This window comes from Emys orbicularis, chromosome 7 (genome assembly GCF_028017835.1).
Source record: "Emys orbicularis isolate rEmyOrb1 chromosome 7, rEmyOrb1.hap1, whole genome shotgun sequence".
NCBI lineage: Eukaryota > Metazoa > Chordata > Testudines > Emydidae > Emys > Emys orbicularis.
In genome coordinates, this window is record NC_088689.1 from 79,560,848 (window position 1) to 79,580,150 (window position 19,303).

General features: G+C 51.2%; 1 protein-coding gene across 1 annotated transcript in view; it reads left to right on the top strand.

The window, feature by feature from the left end:
* MST1 (macrophage stimulating 1) overlaps positions 1-19,303 on the top strand; it is a 41,985-nt gene that overhangs the window by 9,161 nt on the left and 13,521 nt on the right. The window contains exons 4-9 of the mRNA XM_065407754.1: positions 1,465-1,579; positions 14,764-14,900; positions 15,673-15,793; positions 16,414-16,532; positions 17,117-17,282; positions 18,296-18,426. Coding sequence (XP_065263826.1) covers positions 1,465-1,579; positions 14,764-14,900; positions 15,673-15,793; positions 16,414-16,532; positions 17,117-17,282; positions 18,296-18,426 — 789 coding nt within the window. The remainder of the gene's footprint in view (positions 1-1,464; positions 1,580-14,763; positions 14,901-15,672; positions 15,794-16,413; positions 16,533-17,116; positions 17,283-18,295; positions 18,427-19,303) is intronic.

Here is a 19,303-nt window from a genome sequence, read left to right on the forward strand (position 1 = left end):
AGCAGGGGTGAGGGGCGGGGGTGGAGTGTAGGGCAGGGAGGTGGAGGAGGGCAGAGACGAGGGCAGGGGGTGAGAAGCGGGAGAGATGGGGCAGAGGTGTAGGGCAGGGGGTGGGGATGAGGGCAGGGGTATAGGGCAGGGGACGAGGGGTGGGGGACATCAACAGACGTGGAGATCAGGGCAGGAGGTGGAGACGTGGTCGGGGGCAGGGGTATATAGCAGGTGTTGGGGATGAGGGCAAGGAGGCTTGGGGCAGGGGTGTAGGGCAGAGGATGGGGACTATGGCAGGGTGTGGGGACAAGGGCAGGGGACAAGGTTAGTGGGGCCCAGGGGCAGGGGTGTAGGGCGAGGGTGGGGATGAGGGCAAGGGGTCCAGAGACAGAGGTGTAGGGTGGGGATGAGGGCAGGGGGTGAGAGCCAGAGGGGCAAGGGTGTAGGGCGGGGAGTGGGATGGGGGTGGCAGGGGCAGAGGTGGGGGGGGGTGGGGATGAGGGCAGGGGATGAGGCAGGACGGGAAGGTGTGTAGGGTGGGGGGTGGGGATGAGGGCAGGGGGTGAGGGCAGGCGGGAAAAGTGTGTAAGGCAGGGGGTGGGGACAAGTGTAGGGGGAGGCAGGGTGGCTGAGGCCAAGGGACAGGGCTGTAGGGGGGGTGGGGACAAGGGCAAGGGGTGAAGGGCAGGGGCAGCAGAGAGCAAGGGCAGGGGCAGCAATGTTTTCGCCCAGTTTGACCTCGGGCTGATCAAATCGAACTCCAGGATCCCGCTGCTGGCTCTGGCCAACCAGGTGCTTTCTACCATGAGCCAACCCTGGGCTGGCTTTGCCCTGGAGGCTGACACACCAGTGCCCGTCTGTTGCCTGTGTGTCCGGCTGCAGAGTAAGCCCAGCTGAGGGCAGCTCCCAGCCCAGCAGAGGGTTTGCAGTGAGCGAAGGGGAGCCTCAGGTGAGAGGGCAGAGTGAGGGCAGCAGCGTTTCCAGAGCAGGCACTCGGCGGCTCGCACGGCCTGGGAGAGGGCATGGCCGTCTGTGCTGTATGACAACACGCCCGGCCATGCTCACAGCTGCCAGGCTGCTGGGCTCCAACCTTATAGCCATTGACTCCTGCCACCCTGCCTACCCCATGCCAGCCTCTCCTAGGGCAGTGACCTCCTGGAGCCCCAAACTGGCCATCTCTGCACTCCACAGGAGCCAGCTTTCTCAAGCCACCAGTGCTCCGGTGTCTGGCTCTGTGCTCAGAGCGCCCCGGCCTGGGCTCCCAACTGCAGGGAAGCTGCCCAGTTCTGCCCCAGCTCTCTAGCTCCCCAGCACGCTTGCTACGGGGGTGATGGCTGCCTGCTCCGCACTGCTGGCTGGAGCTGCTGTAGAGCTGCAGGAGCCACTCATGCTGAGCGCTGGCTGCTCTCCCCACAAACATTCTCCACAAGGCAGCCATCCCTGGGCTCACAGGGGCACCCTTTTCACCCACAGATTACATGCAGAATTGCATTAGGGCAGATGGGAGGAGCTACCGGGGCATACGGTCCACGACGGAGAAGGGAAAGAACTGCCAGCAGTGGAGGCTGAAGTTTCCCCATGATCACAGGTGCTGTGAGGGTGATGCCCACCCCATGCTGGTGGGGCTCTCCCATGATGGATGGGGCTGTGCCACCTGGGGGCCCACTGGCATGGGCAATGAGTATGGAAGGCCAGGGGAGGCTAAGTCTCCCCTAACCAAGGCTGTGGCCTCGCCCATGCTTCCCCCTCTTCCCTGAAGCTGACGGAGACTCAGCTCCAGTCAGCGGCTTGGAGCTTGGGGCTCGGGCTGGTGACCAGGGGCTGGAGTATCCAAGGGCAGCTCAGGCCGGCCAGCAGCCGAGGGTGGCTGGGGTCAGCCCAGGGGTCGGGCCAGTCAGCCAGGCTGGGAAGCAGGGCCTCTGGTAGCAGGGGCTAACTTCCCCGCAGCCCTGCCCCCAGCATGCTCCTCTTCTCATTGGGCTGGTATTGCAGGAGCTAACAGCTCTGGGAGTCTAGAGTAAATGGCGCCTCTGTCTATGTGCCTCAGTGGGTCACAGCTGAGTATGTCAAATTCAGGACAGACTGTGGAGAAATAGGGCAGACTCACTCCAGATTGGTGGTTGTTTTCTCATTAGATATACCAAACCAGTAATCAAAGTAACTTCTGTCTCACCACACTGATAAACAGGAAGTGAAAGATGCAGTCTTCTTAGGCATCACTGCACTTGGCTCACCACCCAGGCACTGGACTCTATGATGAGTGGTTACTGAAAACCAATTTCATCGAACAAAGGGTCCTTTTAATCCCAAGCGATCAACCACACAGCCAGGTCAACATATAACCCAGATTTTACCCAGCAATCATGCTGGTGCCAATCCTGTAGTAACTCAAATCTAAAGGTTTAATTATAAAAGAAAAGAAGAGAATTAATAATGTTTAACAGATCATATACATAGAAGTGATTGCAAAGTCCTTTTATCAGGTTTCTAGCAGTGATGGAACAGACTGATGGCTTGTAAAGTCTCTCTGGTAACTTCCAAAAGATTGGAAGGTCCTCAGTCCATAATTCAAAATGCTCCTTTGAATTGTAAATCCACAGTCCAGAGAATCAGGGCAGGAAATGGAGGGCCAAATGGAGATATCGCAGGGATCTTTTATCTCCTCTGCCATGTGCCTAGAAATCTACTGTCTCAAACAAAGCTCACAGCCCAGGTGCATGGAAAGTTACTGGCCCAAGATGGAGTCCAGGGTCACATGAGCATATCCCATGTCCTTAGATGCTGGATGACCCACAGGGGCAGCCATTGCCCATGTTCTGGCTGAAGCCTCCCTCTGCAGGAAGCGCTATCAGGGCGGAAGAAGTTTCTTCTATGGCCCATTGTGAGAGCTAAGTGTCCTTGATGGGACATCAGCACAAAGAGGCCTGATCTCAGTTTAAATTTTATCTGGTGGCTGTTACCCGGACAACACACATGCATGAATAGCCAATATTCATAACTTCAGATACACAAATTGTGCATGCATACCCACAGGACAATCATACTTAGCAAATCATAACTTTTCCACTGACACCTTACGTGACATACGTTGTACAATATTTGTTGTAATTGTCTAACAGTGGCAATATCAATTATATAAATGGTCATAGTCAATCGCACAGCATCACAGCCTCTCACAGAGATAGGAATGCCTGCCATTAGTGCTACACAAAGGGCACTGGGGCCTCTCAAATGTGCTGGGGCCCTCCCAAAATGGGTGGAAGGTTCAGAGATTCCCAGGTCAGAAGGGACCATTGTGATCATCTAGTCTGACCCCCCGGTAGGACACAGGCCAGAGAATGTCCCCAAAACACTTTCTGGAGCAGAGCTTTTAGAAAAGCAGCCTATCTTGAGTTAAAAATCGTCACTGATGGAGAATCCACCATGATGAAATTTAATGTTGATAAATGCAAAGTAATGCATATTGGAAAGCATAATCCCAACTATACATATAAAATGATGGGGGTCTAAATTAGCTGTTACCACTCAAGAAAGAGATCTTGGAATCATTGTGGACAGTTCGCTGAAAACATCCACTCAATGTGCAGCGGCAGTCAAAAAAGCAAACAGAATGCTGAAATAATTAAGAAAGGGATAGCTAGATCCATGGTATGCCCACATCTTGAATACTGTGTGCAGATGTGGTTGCCACATCTCAAAAAAAAGATGTATTGGAATTGGAAAAGGTTCAGAAAAGGGCAACAAAAATGATTAGCGGTATGGAACGGTTTCCATATGAGGAGAGATTAATAAGACTGGGACTTTTCAGCTTGGAAAAGAGACGACTAATGGGAGATATGATAGAGGTCTATAAAATCATGACTGGTGTAGAGAAAGTAGATAAGGAAGTGTTGTTTACTACTACTCATAGAAGAAACAGGGGTCACCAAATGAAATTGATAGGCAGCAGGTTTAAATCAACTAAAAGAAAGTATTTCTTCACACAACGCACAGTCAATCTGTGGAACTCCTTGCCAGTGGATGTTGTGAAGGCCAAGACCATAACAGGGTTGAAAAAAGAACTAGATAAATTCATGGAGGCTAGGTCCATCAATGGCCATTAGCCAGAATGGACAGGAATGGTGTCCCTAGCCTCTGTTTGCCAGCCGCTGGGAATGAGTGACAGGGCATGGCTCACGTGATGATTACCTGTTCTGGTCATTCCCTCTGGGGCACCTGGCACTGGCCACTGTCGGAAGACAGGATACTGGGCTAGATGGACCTTTGGTCTGATCCAATAGGGCCATTCCTATGTTGTTACATGGTTCCAATGGCTAATTAGTCTCACCATTATAAATGTACACCTGATTTCCAGTCTGAATTAATCTAGCTTCCACTCCAGGCATTGGCCGTGTTGGACCTTTCTCTGCTAGACTGAAGAGCCCTATGTTACCAAATGTTTGTTCCCCCACTGGTGCTTATAGATTGTTAAACTAAAGAGATTGAGCTCTGTGACTCAGTTACTAATCTTTGAATCACTCTCATGGCAGGGGGCTGCATAAGCTCTGCGGGTGCAGCTTTCTGAAGCTCGGTTCCCAGTTGGGTTACTGTGCTGCACAGAGACCCCGCAGCTGTGCCAGAGCACCTGGGGAGGCAGCAGGGGCTCTCAGAAGTCCCTTGCTGTGACCGGAATTCCAGGGAAGCCAGCGGAAGTCACTCAATTAGGGTGAACTGCAAAGAATGGGGCAGGCAATCCCCAGAGCTGGTGGATATTCCAATACTTAGATTTACCAAGCCATCACAAAACAGCTTCTGTTATACCACACAGGTTACTCAGAAGTCAACAACACAATTCCCTTAAAGTAACCCAGCCTCAGGCCTCCCCCTGTCATCCAAGTCAAATATGATGAGAATTAATGAAAATCTTATTCATCATTATGAAGAAGATGGCTGCCAGGCATAGCAGGGGTTAAAGAAAACCTGTGGGTTCAGCAAGCCCCTCCTCGTTATACCTGCAGCCAATGCCAGGCCTGGAGGAGGGAGAAAAGAAGGGAGCCCCGCTCAGCCAGTGGCTGACTGGCGAAGAGGCAGGATCTCTCTGTGTGTCTGCCTGAAGGCACAGACACAACTTGCCTGCCAACGCAGCCACTGGAAGCAAGTAAGTCTTCCCCTGCCAAGGGGAACTAACCGCCAAGCCCCAACTGTGGTGAAACTGGACTAGCAAGGCCACGCCCCAAACTAAAGAACTTACATAGGGAGCAGCTCAGACAACAGGTTCTGAGCCCTCTCCCACCCCCACAGCTGGGAGCAAGTTCCATCTCCCCTGTCTAGGGGTGTGAGTGTCCCAGGACTCTCTGAGCCAAAACCTGAGGGAAAGGATGGCAGGTTTCCCCCCTCCAGCCCTTAACCAACAGTCTAGCCACTAGGCTGCCCGTCACTGAAGGCGCTATCACACATGGAGAATGCGGGCCTAATCCTAACCCTAGTCCCTGCTGAAGGGAGTTAAAATAAAACAAACAAAAAAGAGGTTGTCATGGAGTTTGGGGGAGACAAGGCCCTGCACCCCCAGCTTCCTGCGATTCACCATGACTATCAGCCAGACAGCAGAACAGAAGGTTTATTAGACGACAGGAACACAGTCCAAACCAGAGCTTGTAGGCATAAACAGGACCCCTTAGTCATGTCCTTCTGGGGGGTAGGGCATTTAGACCCCCCAACCTTGGAGTTCCCGCCGATTCCCCAGCCAGCCCGTCTGAAGAACCCCCTCCAGCAGTCACTCCCCCTCCCCCCGACTCCTCCTCCAGCCTATGTCCAGTTTCCCGGGCAAAGGTGTCACCTGGCCCAACCCCCCTCCCGGCTTGGGTTACAGGCTCAGGTATCTCCCCTCAAGAAAAGTCATCCCCTGCTATCCCATCCCCAATGCAGACAGTCTAGTAAAACTAGACATCATTACCAGGTCAGTCTGCCCCGCTCCTTACTGCGCCACAGAGAGAAAGGGAGAAAAAGCCCCGGGCCAAGCTCTTGAATGGAGATGGACCAGCTGTTGAAATGGATGGCTGTGAAAAGCACCCATCATCAAGAGCAACTCCTGCAGCAGATGGCCATGCAGCAGCTAATTCGTGAGTTGGCAGCCCAGCAGCAGCAGCAGCAGCAAGAACAGGTGGCCTCCATTTTGCCATCACTGCCCACCAGAGCTGCCTAACCCCGCCTCTAGCCGGCTTGCCACAATGGGACCTGATAATGATCCTGAGACTTTCTTAGAGACTTTTGAGTGGGCGGCCATGGTAGCCCGGTGGCCCCAAGACCAATGGGCTGCAGTGCTGGCCCTGTACTTAACCAGAGTAGCACAGACCGCATACCGTGCTTTAGACCTCACCGCTGCCCAGGACTATGCCCAGATCAAGGCAGTGATCCTCGACGGCCTAGATATCTCAGAGAAAATGTTCCGGCAATGCTTCCAAGAGGAGTGGTACCCGCCGGGAGCCCAACCCCACCTGGTCACCCAGAAGCTGCGTGACTCATGCTGGAGATGGCTCAAACCAGAAGCAAAGATGGGGGTGCAGGTCACTGAACGGGTCCTACTAGAACAGTTTGTCCAGATCCTGCCCCCTGGGGGAAGAGAGTGGGTGTTGCAGCATCACCCTAATGCCATGATGGAGGCCATTCAGCTCATGGAGAACTACCTAGGTGCCAAGTCCCCTGGGATGACAATCCCTTCGGGGTTGGCTGGAACCAAGAGTCCCGTGCCCCTGAAGGATTAAACCATCCAGGGACCCCTGGATCATGAGGAACATCTGGATATAGGTCCCACAATGTCCACAGATACTCTGGCAAAGTATATAATGGGTAAAGGCTGCAGTGGTACCTTGCTAGACCCCTTAAGTCACAGCTCCTGCAGTAATTTTTCTGAGTCATACTTAAACGGCCAAAAGAAGTTCCGCTTCTACCTGTCACATGTTCTTTCGAGCCCTAAATGACCTCCAAATGGCCCATCATGAGCTAATTGAAGCAGCTCTCCCCATACTTCTCTGGAACAACTATTTGCTGATACAGGTCTCTGGATAACCTCTTCCCTGCGGGGGCTTCCCTAAACAATATTCCATCTCTTACCAAAAAACTTCCCCTTCCTTCTTCAGTTGGGCCATTACTCTGAGCACTGGCCCTGGCCTGTTCTAATGAAACATCACTCTGCTGGGCCGCAATAAATTCCTTCTGAGTTTCACTTAAATTCAGAACCATCTCTGGCACATCAGGAAGATTTTCACCTGATCCCCCTGCATGGAGGCTGCTAGAGGCTATAGTCAGAGGGCTGGAGGCATTTTCCTCCCTTTCACAGCTCTTTTCATTGTCATCAGGCAAGCTAGAGGCGTCAGCATCATACGTCCCTTGAGACCTTGTTATGACATTAACCATATTAAACTTAGTCATAATGTCATTCCCTGTCAGAATGTCTGCCGGAAGTTTATCTTGAATGCCTACTGTCAGTTCACCACTAAAATCCCCCACTTCAGGTGGATCTTAGCTAAAGGAACAGTTACAGGAAACTCAGCTAGACCCAGAGCAGTTATGTTCTTGCCTGTCAGTTTGTCCTCCTCTCAGACATAACACTCCTTAACAATCCACACTATTCACCTTTGCGCTCCTAGTAAATTTATCACTACTGCTCCAAGACTCATTTCTGACATAATTCACAAGACGCTGTCCTTCCCCTACATTCTTCTTGGGGCTAGGGAGACAATGTTAACATTTACAGGGTTAGCATCTGCACTCACAGTTAAGGCATTGGCACTCACAGGAGTATCAGGTCATGGGGTGGTTTGGAATTTTGGACAATTTGGCTTTATGTACCCAGGCATTTCACATTGGTGTCAGATAACTGGCTTTCCTTTAGGGTAAGAGGTTTTGAACTCTTGGTTCCCATGAGCTCTTTTATCCATTTGGGGTTAGGTTTACTCTGAAACCCTCCCTTTATTTTAAACTGGGGTGAATAGTGATTATTATTTCCCAGGGGCTTATTTCTTTCATGACTTCGATTCTGCAGAAATTCATCTGCAATTTCAGCAGCATGCAAACAGATCTGGGCTTTTTATCACATATAGCAGCCCAGACCTCATCTGGCACCAAATTTAACATTTGTTCAAGTGTAATTAATTGCATTAATTGTTCAAAATTACTGTAACGGGGTGCCCATAGAGCCCCTCTGGATTCAGCCCCTTGGCCCCTCTCCTCCGTGAATCAGGGACACTTCAGTCTGCAGCAACACCCATGGTCTTTATTCGTGATCAGTTTCCCACCACCAGTTTCCAACTATATACAGGCTTTACAACTGCTTGGCCTACTGCAGGCCTGGTCAGCAACAGAATAGGAGGAGCCTACTTCCTCTGAGCCTGACCTCCTGCTCGTAGTCTCCACCCCCATTTCCCTCACTTCCTTCCAGCCTTATAGCGCCTGCTAATGAGGTGTGGTCAGTTACCAGGCAAACATAGGGCGGTTCACCCAGCCTCAATCCATTCTTCCTGATTGGGGAGGGAGTAGCAGGAGCTGCTTAAGGGCTTCTCCAGCAGTGCCCTACCACAATTACTTCATGCTTTCTCACTAGTAAGCCACTTCCTGACTAAATTTAACAGTTTATGAGCACATTCCACATAAGAAATACCATTAGACATTTTAAAATTTCTAAATTTCAACCTGCAAGTTTCAGAGGTAACCTTAAAACGTTTAACACACTGTCTTTATAGTTTACATAATTCAAAGCTTCATCCGTATCCATTTCATTGAACAGTTCCCTGGCTTTCCCAGTCAATCTGGTTAGCAGGACAGTCATGCACAATACCTCTGGGCTATTGTGAATTTCACACAAATGCTCAAAGGTAGATAGAAATTTCTCTATGTCCTCAGTATCTTTGTAAATGGGACAAATTCTTTCCCAGTTTTTATTGTCATAAGGGGATGGATCTCCAGGTTGTGGTAGCCTTTTCTGCTCTTCCAAGACTTGGAGCTGAAGTCTGGCACATTCCTGTTGCATCTGGTGAGGCTTCTCCTCAGCAGCCAGCAATTCCATAAGCTTTAAATGGGCTTCTTTTTCCATATCAGCTATCTTTTGCAATTGAAGATCTATTAGCTTTTGTTCATGTTCCAGCTGCTGCTGGTGTCTTATTGCAGGCATTTTTGCTGGGTCTGCTTCCTTATCACTGGCCATTAACAGATTTTTCAGATCCTGCTCTGGAGCCTTTGTTTTAAACAACCCCCTCTGTAAGCACAATTTTTCAAGGGTTTTTCTGTCAAGATCTTCATATGAGCGTGGGTCACTCATTGTAACTGATTTTTAATCCTTAAACTCTCCAATATCAAATTACTTTTTGACAAGCATGTGGTTCTGATCAAAAAACCCAATTAACCTGTGGTAATGTATATACGAGCATAAGTATGCCACTGTGACCGGAATCCCAGGGGAGCCGCCTGAGGTAACTCAATTAGGGTGAACTACAAAGAATGGGGCTGGCACTCCCCAAAGCTGGTGAATAGTCCAATTTACCAAGCCACCACAAAACAGCTTCTGTTATACCTCTCTGGTTACTCAGACGTCAACTACACAGATCCCTTAAAGTATTCCAGCCTCAGGCCTCCACCTAGTCACCCAAGTCAAATATGATGAAGATTACTGAAAATCTTATACATCATATAAAATAAAAGATTCTACCAGTCCCAAAGGATCGGACGCATTACCGCCCAGGTTAATGAATATTCCAGCTCTTACCCAAATACACGCTTACAGCCAATTCTTATTAATTAGACTAAAATTTATTAAAGAAAAGGGAGAGCGAATTGGTTAAAAGATCCGTGTACAAGATGGTGAGCTTTGTAGATGCAAATAGTTCTTTTAGAAATAGGTTATAGTTATAGTCCAATGTTATAGGTTATAGTCGAATGTTTGTATTCAGAGCGGTCCAGTCAGAGCTGGGATCTCAGTTCTTGAGGCTTAGGCTTCTCCTGCATGAAGCCGCAAGCAGATCTGAGATGACAGGATCAGGACCCAATCCATTTTTTTATACAGTATCAGGCCTTCTTTGACAGCTCGGAGTACCTCAGTGAACAATAGACCCTCATTTCCTAAGTGTCAGGGGTAATTATCCACATGGATCAACATCAGGCAATTGCCTGCTTTTCCACCATTCACAGATGATTTGCTATACATTTCAAAGAAAGATGAATACAGCGATATCCTAGGTTTACAGTTCATTTATGTCCCTTTGATCTCTGAATTAATAGAATATGGCATAGACAGCGACTGTTTGATCACATTGTTGATCACCATCAATATATATGTAAATACACAAAAACACAAACATTATCTTCCCATATGTCTTTAAGGGTTGAATTTGTGTGAATGACATCCTACAGGATGCTTAATCATTTCCCATCATGCGTCACACTTGGCATGTGGGTTTACTGGCTCTATGGTTGCACTACAATGTGGTTGACACAAGTTACATCAGCGTACAGCTGCCAATGGTTGTATATCACGCAGGCACATTCATGCTCGGCAGTGTGCATCAGCACTGCACATGCTCACCAGGAGGGCTGTGCCAGTGCCGCACAGGTAGGCATCCCAGCGCAATGCCTTCTGGGAAATTTTTGCAATGTGTTTTGGGATATAAATCACCAGGAATCTCTGGAATCTAGGGGTCACATTCCCAGCATGCAACTTTCTCCCGCCCATAATGTCATCCATATCCCATAATTTTCCTACTATTTTAAAAAATCCCACAAACCCACATGGCACTTCCCAGTCTTTGCCATATCTGACAGAAGCATGGAGCCCACAGAAGTATGCACTGATCTCATGAATGTGGCAAATACAGGATGCACCATGCTCCAGGATTTGCAGGGCTACAGGAAGAACGGCAACAACGGGGGACGTGACCATTTCTCCGAAGACAGTTTGCTAAGGGACATAGCAAAAAGCACCTTAGGGTTATTGGTGGCATCCACGGAGCAGCAACAGATGGTGGAGCGCTGATTCGGGGCCTGAGAATGAGCACTGATTGCTGGGATTGCACCGTCATGCAGGTTTGGAAAGATGAGCAGTAGCTGCAAAACGTTTGGATGCCCAAGGCCACATTCCTGGTTCTGTCTGCTGAGCTCACCCCAGCTCTTCCGCACAGGGACACCAGAATGAAAGCTTCACTGACCATGTAGCAATGAGTGGCAATTGCACTCTGGAAGTTTGCAATGCTGGATTGCTACCAATCATTGAAAAATCATTTTGAATCTGAAAATGCACAGTGGGGCCGTTGTCATGCAAGTGTGTAGGGCTATTAATCACCTCCTGCTCTGTAGGACTGTGACTGGATGGATTTGCAGGTGTCTGTTCCTTATCTGCAGTGAGGCAACAGAAAGGGCTGCTTTTCTATGGTTATGCAAATATTGGTGGCTCACCACAACACCTCACCGATATCAGTGTGTGCTGGTCGAGGAAGGTGCCTGACACTTGCATCCTTAAGAACTCAGGACTGTTCAGAAAGCTGCAAGCAGGGACATTTTTTTCCTGACCTGGATATTACCATTATTGTCACTATTAAAATGCCAATAGTGATTCGGGGGAACCAGCCTACTGCCCTGGTTCATGAAGCCGTACACTGGCCACCAAGACAGCACCAAGGAAAGAGTCAACCACCAGCTCTACAGGTGCAGAACAACAGTGGAATGTACTCTTGGTAGACTGAAATGGTGTTTACTCACCAGATTGGCTCTCAGTAAGAAAATGATCCCCATGGTTATAGCTGAGTAGTATCTTGAGGCAAAGGGGGAAAAGCTGACACTCAGGTGGAGGGCAGAGGTGGAGTCTGCTGACTTTGAACAGTCAGACATAAGAGCCATGGAACTGTGCAGTTGACTGTTCTCTGGGCCTTGTGCTGCTGAGAACTGTGCAGTGCTTGCTGCACATTTATAAATATGATTGGGTGTGTTGACGCTATTGTGACGGTGCTGCCCGTGGGAGCCAGCTGAGGTCAGTCAATTAGAGTGAACTGCAAACAAAACGGGGCAGACAAACCCCAAACGCTGGTGGATATTCCAATACTTAGATTTACCAAGCCAGCACAGAACAGCTAGTACCTCACTGGTTAGTACCTCACTGGTTAGTTAGAAATTCAAACAACACAGTTCCCTTAAAGTACCCAGCCTCCGTCCAGACACACATGTCAGATATGATGATTACAGAAAATCTTATCTCATCATATAACAGAAAAGGTTCTTCCAACCCCAAAGGATCAGCCACATACCCAGGTCTAATTATAACTTAATTCTTACCCAAAATCCACGCTTATAATCAATTCTTATTAACTAAAATAAAATTTATTAAAAAAGAAAAGAGAGTGTTGGTTAAAAGATCAATATACATACAGACTTGAATTCAATTCTTGAGGTTCAGATACATAGCAGAGATGAGCTCGTATTTGCCAAAAGTCCTTTTAGAAATAATTCATAGATTATAGTCCAATATCCATATTCAGGGTGACGCCAGTCAGTGACTGGGGATCTCAATCCCTTGTGGTTTAAGGTTTCCTCCTCTTGAAACCCAAAGCAGATCTGAGATGCAGAAGGATCGTGTCCCAGGGTTCTTATACATTTCCAGCAGCCTTTTGGCCTGAGAAAACAATAGGCTTAACGCTCCTTCTTCCAAACATCCTGGCAATTAGCACAGGGTAATTTATCCATTAAAAAGTTCAGATACAGATTACCACAACCTTCAAAGAGACATATAGACACTAATACTATTTCACTCAAGTATCTTCCTAAATGTTAATATTCCCTTTTTGATCTTTGAATCAAAGCTATAGCAATAGACAAGACTTCTTTGCTTACGTCACAAGACCTGAGCAAACACCTACCCGTCTACCTCTAACAATGCAGACTTGCATTTCAAGGCTCTATTCATTTACATATCTTCCTAACCAGTTTCTAAAATTCGGATATGGGTGAGGTCAGTCTGTGAGTTAACTAACTCTTTCTGGTCCTGTCACCTTCCCGTGAAATATTATATTACACTCATAACGTCACAGCTATGAATTCTATGCTGTTTGCTGTACATTTCCAAGCACTGTGTGCTTTGAGTGCTGCTCTGCACGCTGCACTATGTGCCGTGAAGTATTCTCCAAAAATAGAACTTTATGAGAGGGGAAAACAATGGGTTAGGGTTAGTCCAGAGCCTTCCCCGTACATCCCTCTGTCCCACAGGCTACAAACTGGCTTCCTCTCTGCAGACAGCCTCTCCTTAACTCTCCCGTGCCTCTTCTTCATGTGTGTGATGGCAAAGTAGACTCACTGGATGAGCCAGTGACTACCATGCACTGGACACCAGAATTACTTTAATTCCAGAATTAAAGTATTTCACCTTTCCAAATATTCTTCAAGAAGTGCAATATTGCTTTTTTCATAGGGCCCCATTCTCTAGACACTCTCACTAGGTGCTGCAGCAAAAAATGTGATACTTTAAGGCCTCTATGTTTTTCATATAAATATCTTCTTTCATGTCCCACTCTGCACTTCCAAAGCTTTATACAGAGTAAAACGGATTAATTTGGGGTTTGGATCCTGTTGAAAGCTGGGTGTCTGGGAGCTGGTGTCAGGTAACCAGCAGAGCTGTTTTCACTTAAACCATGCAGCTTTGGGGGCATGGCCAGGACCCTGGGTCTGTGTTGCAGCAGGCTAGTGTGTCTGGTTCAACAAGGCAGGGTTCTGGAAGTCCCAAGCTGGCAGGAAAAACAGGCTCCAAGGTAATTTCAGCGTATCAGATGACAATCCCAAGGGGATCTCTGTGACCGAACCCGTCACAACCAGTTTCTGGCAAAAAGAGGCTCGGGATTTTGAAGCACTTCAAGGAGATGAAGATGATCAGGAACAGTCAACATGGATTCACCAAGGGCAAGTTATGCCTGACCAATCTGGTTGCCTTCTATGATGAGCTAACTGGTTAGGTGGACAAGGGGAAAGCAGTAGACCTGATATAGCTTGACTTTAGCATCGCTTTTGATATGGTCTCCCATAGCAGGTTAAAAAAGTATGGATTGGATGAATGGACTATAAGGTGCTAGAAAGCTGGCTAGATTGTCGGAGTCAATGGGTAGTGATCAACAGTTCGATGTCTAGTTGGCAGCCGGTATCAAGCGGTGTACCACAGGGTTTGGTCCTGGGGCCGATTTTCTTCAACAGCTTTATTAATGATCCGGATGATGGTATGGATTGCACCCTCAGCAAGTTTGGAGATGACACTAAGCTGCGGGGAGCGGTAGATATGCTGGAGGGTATGGACAGGATCCAGAGTGATCTAGACAAATTGGAGGATTGGGCCAAAAGAAATCTGATGGGGTTCAGGTTGGAAGAATCCACACCACTCTGGTGTAAGTTAGTCGACGTAGTTAGGAGTCGACGTAACTTAGGTGAATTTACTGTGGTGTCTACACTGCACTGGGTTGATGGGAGACACTCTCCCCTTGACTTACCTTACTCTTTTCGTTCGGGCTTGAATATGGGGGTCGACCAGAGAGCGATCTGCGGTCGATTTGGTGGGTCTTCACTAGACCTGCTAAATCGACCCCGGTGCATTGATCGTCAGAGCGTCAATCTGGCTGTAGTGTAGACATATCCTAAGTCTCTGCCAGGCCACTTGCATTGACCTACTTTGTCATGTAGCCCTGGCCTGAGGGCTGAGAGCCCCCCCTTTGGGCTGTGCCCCCTGGGCCCCAGTCACTGAAACCATCCCAGCCCCCTGCGCGCTCTGTGTCCCAGCAGGTTTTCTCCCTCTCTGCGGAACGGCCTTGAGGAGAACTACTGCCGGAACCCAGACAGAGATGAGCGGGGTCCCTGGTGCTACACCATGGACCCAGCCGTCCGGCACCAGAGCTGTGGTATCAAGAAGTGTGAAGATGGTGAGTAAACCGCCTTCCCCCAAGCACAGGTGCCGACTTTTCCTTTTCCCAGGAGGTGCTCAACCCCCACTTCACCTGAGGCCCCAACCCCGCTCAGCCACTTCCCCCAAGGCCCCGTCTTTGCTCCGTCTCTTCCCGCCTCCACTCTGCCCCCCTCCCCGAGGCTCCCACACACCCACCACTCTCCACCCTCCCCAAGTCCCCCCAACCGCCAAACAGCTGTTTGACAGTGGCACCACCCCCATCAGCTGTTGGGCAGTGGTGTTCCCCCATCACCTGATGAGCAGGGGCGGGGAACAGCTGTGGCCGGTCGGTGCTGAGCACCCACTATTTTTTTTTCCATTCATGCTCCAACTCCAGAGCACCCATGGACTCGGCATCTATGGAGTAGCTATCTCCCACGTGCAACGGCCGGACATCTCACCCGCTCCGTGTGATGGCTGGATGCCCCCTCCCTCCCCACATGACAGCTGTTGCCTGTGCACCAGCATTCAGGCAACACATGCCCTATCACCCCTGCGCACCGCCATGCACAGATGTGGTGGATCCAGGGTTCTACCCACAAATCCTTGCCTGGCACTAGTCTGCTGGGTGATGGTCTGTGATGTGGGGGGCTCTCCTGGGGGCAGAGCTGGGAGGATTGGGGATGCAATGGATTCTCTGGGTTCAGTGCCAGCGATGTCCATCTGCATAGCTGGCAAAGGCCCTCAGAGCTGCCAGCCTGCGCATGTCCTGCCTCGCTCCATGCCTGAAGCATGATTCTCTCTTGCAGACGTGTGCGTGTTGTGCAACGGGGAAGATTACCGGGGCCTGGTGGACCACACGGAGTCAGGGCGGGAGTGCCAGCGCTGGGACCTGCAGCACCCCCACAAGCACCCATACCATCCCCACAAGTACCAGCCCTCCCTGCTTGGGGCAGGGATTACTCATCCCCCGCGGGATGGTCTCAGCGTGGGATGGGAACAGTCTGGCCTTCGCGGGGCGGGCTCAGGAGGGAGCAGGTCTGGGTGGTGGCGGGGCATCTCAGCACTCTGTCCAGAGCAGAGAGTTCCCCGGGGTCACATGTTACGGCCCATGGATTCCTAGGGGCTGGGAAGCCTGAGCCCCCAGCGCTACGGAGGCACTGCAGTGAATGCAGACCAGCCGGGGGACATGGCACTCTGGGATGGGCATTAGCAGAGACCCTCTCAGCTGCCAGTGCTGAGCCCCCAGGCTGGCAGTGCAACCTGCAGAGGAGCATTCTTGGCACTGCCCAGACCCACCACCATGTACAGGCAAGGCCCAGCACCGAGATTCTGTGGGTAACATGGATCCTGGCCATGTTCCCCCAAACAGGGCTGGTCACTGCCGAGGGTCAGGCTGGGGCTGCGCTGCAAACCCACTTCCTGGGGGTCCGAGCAGGGGAAGAGCACATCCCAGAGGCTCTTGGACCAGGAAAGGATCAGAATGTGGCTTTGTAAATATCAAGGTTTCCCTCACCTCTCTCCCCCCGCCTTCTCCCTATCCCATCCAGATACCCTGAGAAGGATCTGGATGACAATTACTGCCGCAACCCTGACAACTCCATGGGCCCCTGGTGCTACACCACAGATCCTGCCCGGGAGCGGGAGTACTGCCACCTCCGCAAATGCAGTAAGTGCTGTGCTGTGGGTGCCAATGGGCGTGACTGGGATGTGTTGCCCACACTGCTATGTCCGTATCATTGTTAACCTCACTGACGTGCCCAATCCAGCTCTGGCCCCTGATGGTGTGAGGTCTAGCCACCTAGCAGGGCCAACCAGTGCTGCAGTGGTCGGTTTGCTGCTCCCATGCCTCAGCGGAGTCAAGACATGTAGCCATGACAGACCTTTCCCTGCCAACACCCCCCTACTGCCACTGCCCAGCACTGCTCTCTGCTCTGCTCCAGTGCAGGGGATGAGTAGTACCCCAACCCCTCGCACAGCGCCCACCCACTGGCACTCAGGAACATGCTCCATGCCCTTAGGGGTATTTCATAGAGCCCATGAGGTCCAACCTCTGGCTCACAGTCCTGAGTGCATGGCAGGGCCCTGCCAGCGAAGAGTCTGCAGCGTGACCAGTCCCCTGGTCAGCGGGCTGGTGCTAGGGTGGAAGGTGTCCCAGCTCCCACAACATACACCACTCCTCCCTGCTCCCTGGTGCTCCCAAGCCAGCCCCCAGTGACGCTTGGCCTTTCCTGCTGCCCACATCCACGGAAGCAGAGAAACACCCACGCCTCGCAGACACCACCACCAGCTGCTTCAAGCACAAAGGCGAAGGCTACCAGGGCAAGGTGAACGTCACCACATCAGGAATCCCCTGCCAGCGCTGGGACGCCCAGACCCCCCACCGGCACCATTTCCGGCCCGAGGCATACGAGTGCAAGTAGGCGATGGAACACTTGGGTGGGGGAGGGAGGAGCTCCTAGAGGTCTATATGCTGGAAGTTCAGGGCGGGGGGCGTCCTTGTGCACCGGAAGAATTCAGTGCGCATCTGTGTAGAGATTGCTGGATGGTCCCTGGGGGCTAGCTGGGGGATGGGTAGCTGGGGGACAGGTAACTGGGGTCCTGGGGGAACTATCTGGAGGAGGGGGTTGCTGGGGGTCCCTGGGGGAAGCTAGTTGGGCAGGGTCGCTGGGGTAACTGGAGGGGGGAGCTAGCTGGGGGAGGGGTCCCTGGGATCCCTATGAGGGGGGAGCTAGCTGGAGAAGGGGTCTCTGGGGGGGCCTAGCTGGGGGGGAAGGGTTGCCAGGGGGTTCCTGGAGAGGTACCTGGGGGGGGTTACCTGTTCCCCCCAAGATGAGGCCCGGCACCAGTGCACACTGCGCTAGCTGCCTGAATAAACACCCAGGGTCCTGGACCGCATGAATATCTGTGCTGCTCGCTTGAGATGGCTGGGTCCAGACTTCCTGGCTCAGGTCCTGGGTGCTGCAGGCTCCTTCTGTGGCCATGTAGCCATCGGTCTGGCGGCTGCAGCATTGCCCCAGCCAGAGCTGGGCAGGAGGGGCTGGCTCTGCAGCTGGGCATCACAGAGTGGGAGCCAGCCTGAGGACCCAGCCAGTGCTGGGAGTGTGGTATGAGGCCAAGGCGGGATCGCTGGTTCTCGGGCTGCAGGGCCTGAGACTCCAGCACAGGTGTGGCCCTGGCCCAGATGGGGTGGCGCCAAACTTGCAGGGGGCCTGCCAGCGAATGCCCATACCTGATGCCACAGCTCGGGTGGAGGTGCTCCTGGCGTGTCTGTGGGGGGCGATCTGGGCATCCAGATCCTTGGAAATTCCAGCCCACTACCCACAGGAACACCTCCACGGCTGGGCGTGGCTCCCATGTTGGGGGCTGGCAGCTGCTGGACGCTGTATCATTGGCTGGGACATTCCCAAGCTGAGCTGGTGTGTCTGCCAGGGACCTGCGGGAGAATTACTGCCGGAACCCTGATGGCTCAGAGGCCCCCTGGTGCTTCACCAGTCTGCCCAGCATGCGCGTCGCCTTCTGCTTCCAGATCAAACGCTGCACTGACGAGGTGGAGGTGGAGGGTGAGGACTGCCCTGGCGGGGAGGAGACACTGGGCTGCCCTGCGACTCTTCAATAACAAACCAATTCTCACAGCGCAGTGCCCCAGAGCAACCCTACAATAACTAGTGCCCACAGCCCAGTGCCCAGGAGCGACCCTACAATAAGAAATCATCTAGTTATCTTAGGTGCCTGAATGCAAAAAGCCTGGGGAACAAGCAGGAAGAATTGGAAGTCCTGGCACAGTCAGGGAACTATCATAGAAACATAGATTAGGCTTGGAAGAGACCTCAGGAGGTCATCTAGTCCAACCCCTGCTCAAAGCAGGACCAACACCAACTAAATCATCCCAGCCAGGGCTTTGTCAAGCCGGGCCTTAAAAACCTCTAAGGATAGACATTCCACCACCTTCCTAGGTAATCCAATCCAGTGCTTCACCACCTTCCTAGTGAAACAGTCTTTCCTAATATCCAACCTAGACCTCCCCCACTGCAACTTGAGACCATTGCTCCTTGTTCTGTCATCTTCCACCACTGAGGACAACCGAGCTCCATCCTCTTTGGAACCCCTCTTCAGTTGAAGGCTCCGATCAAATCCCCCCTCACTCTTCTCTTCTACAGACTAAATAAGCCCAGTTCCCTCAGCCTCTCCTCGTAAGTCATGTGCCGCAGCCCCCTAATCATTTTTGTTGCTCTCTGCTGGACTCTCTCCAATTTATCCACAGCTTTTCTGTAGTGAGGGGCCCAAAACTGGATGCAATACTCTAGATGTGGCCTCACCAGTGCAGAATAGAGGAGAATAATCACTTTCCTCCATCTGCTGGCAATGCACCTACTAATGCTATGATGTGATTGGAGCACTGTCATGGATGGGTATAAACTGTTCAGCAAGGACACACGG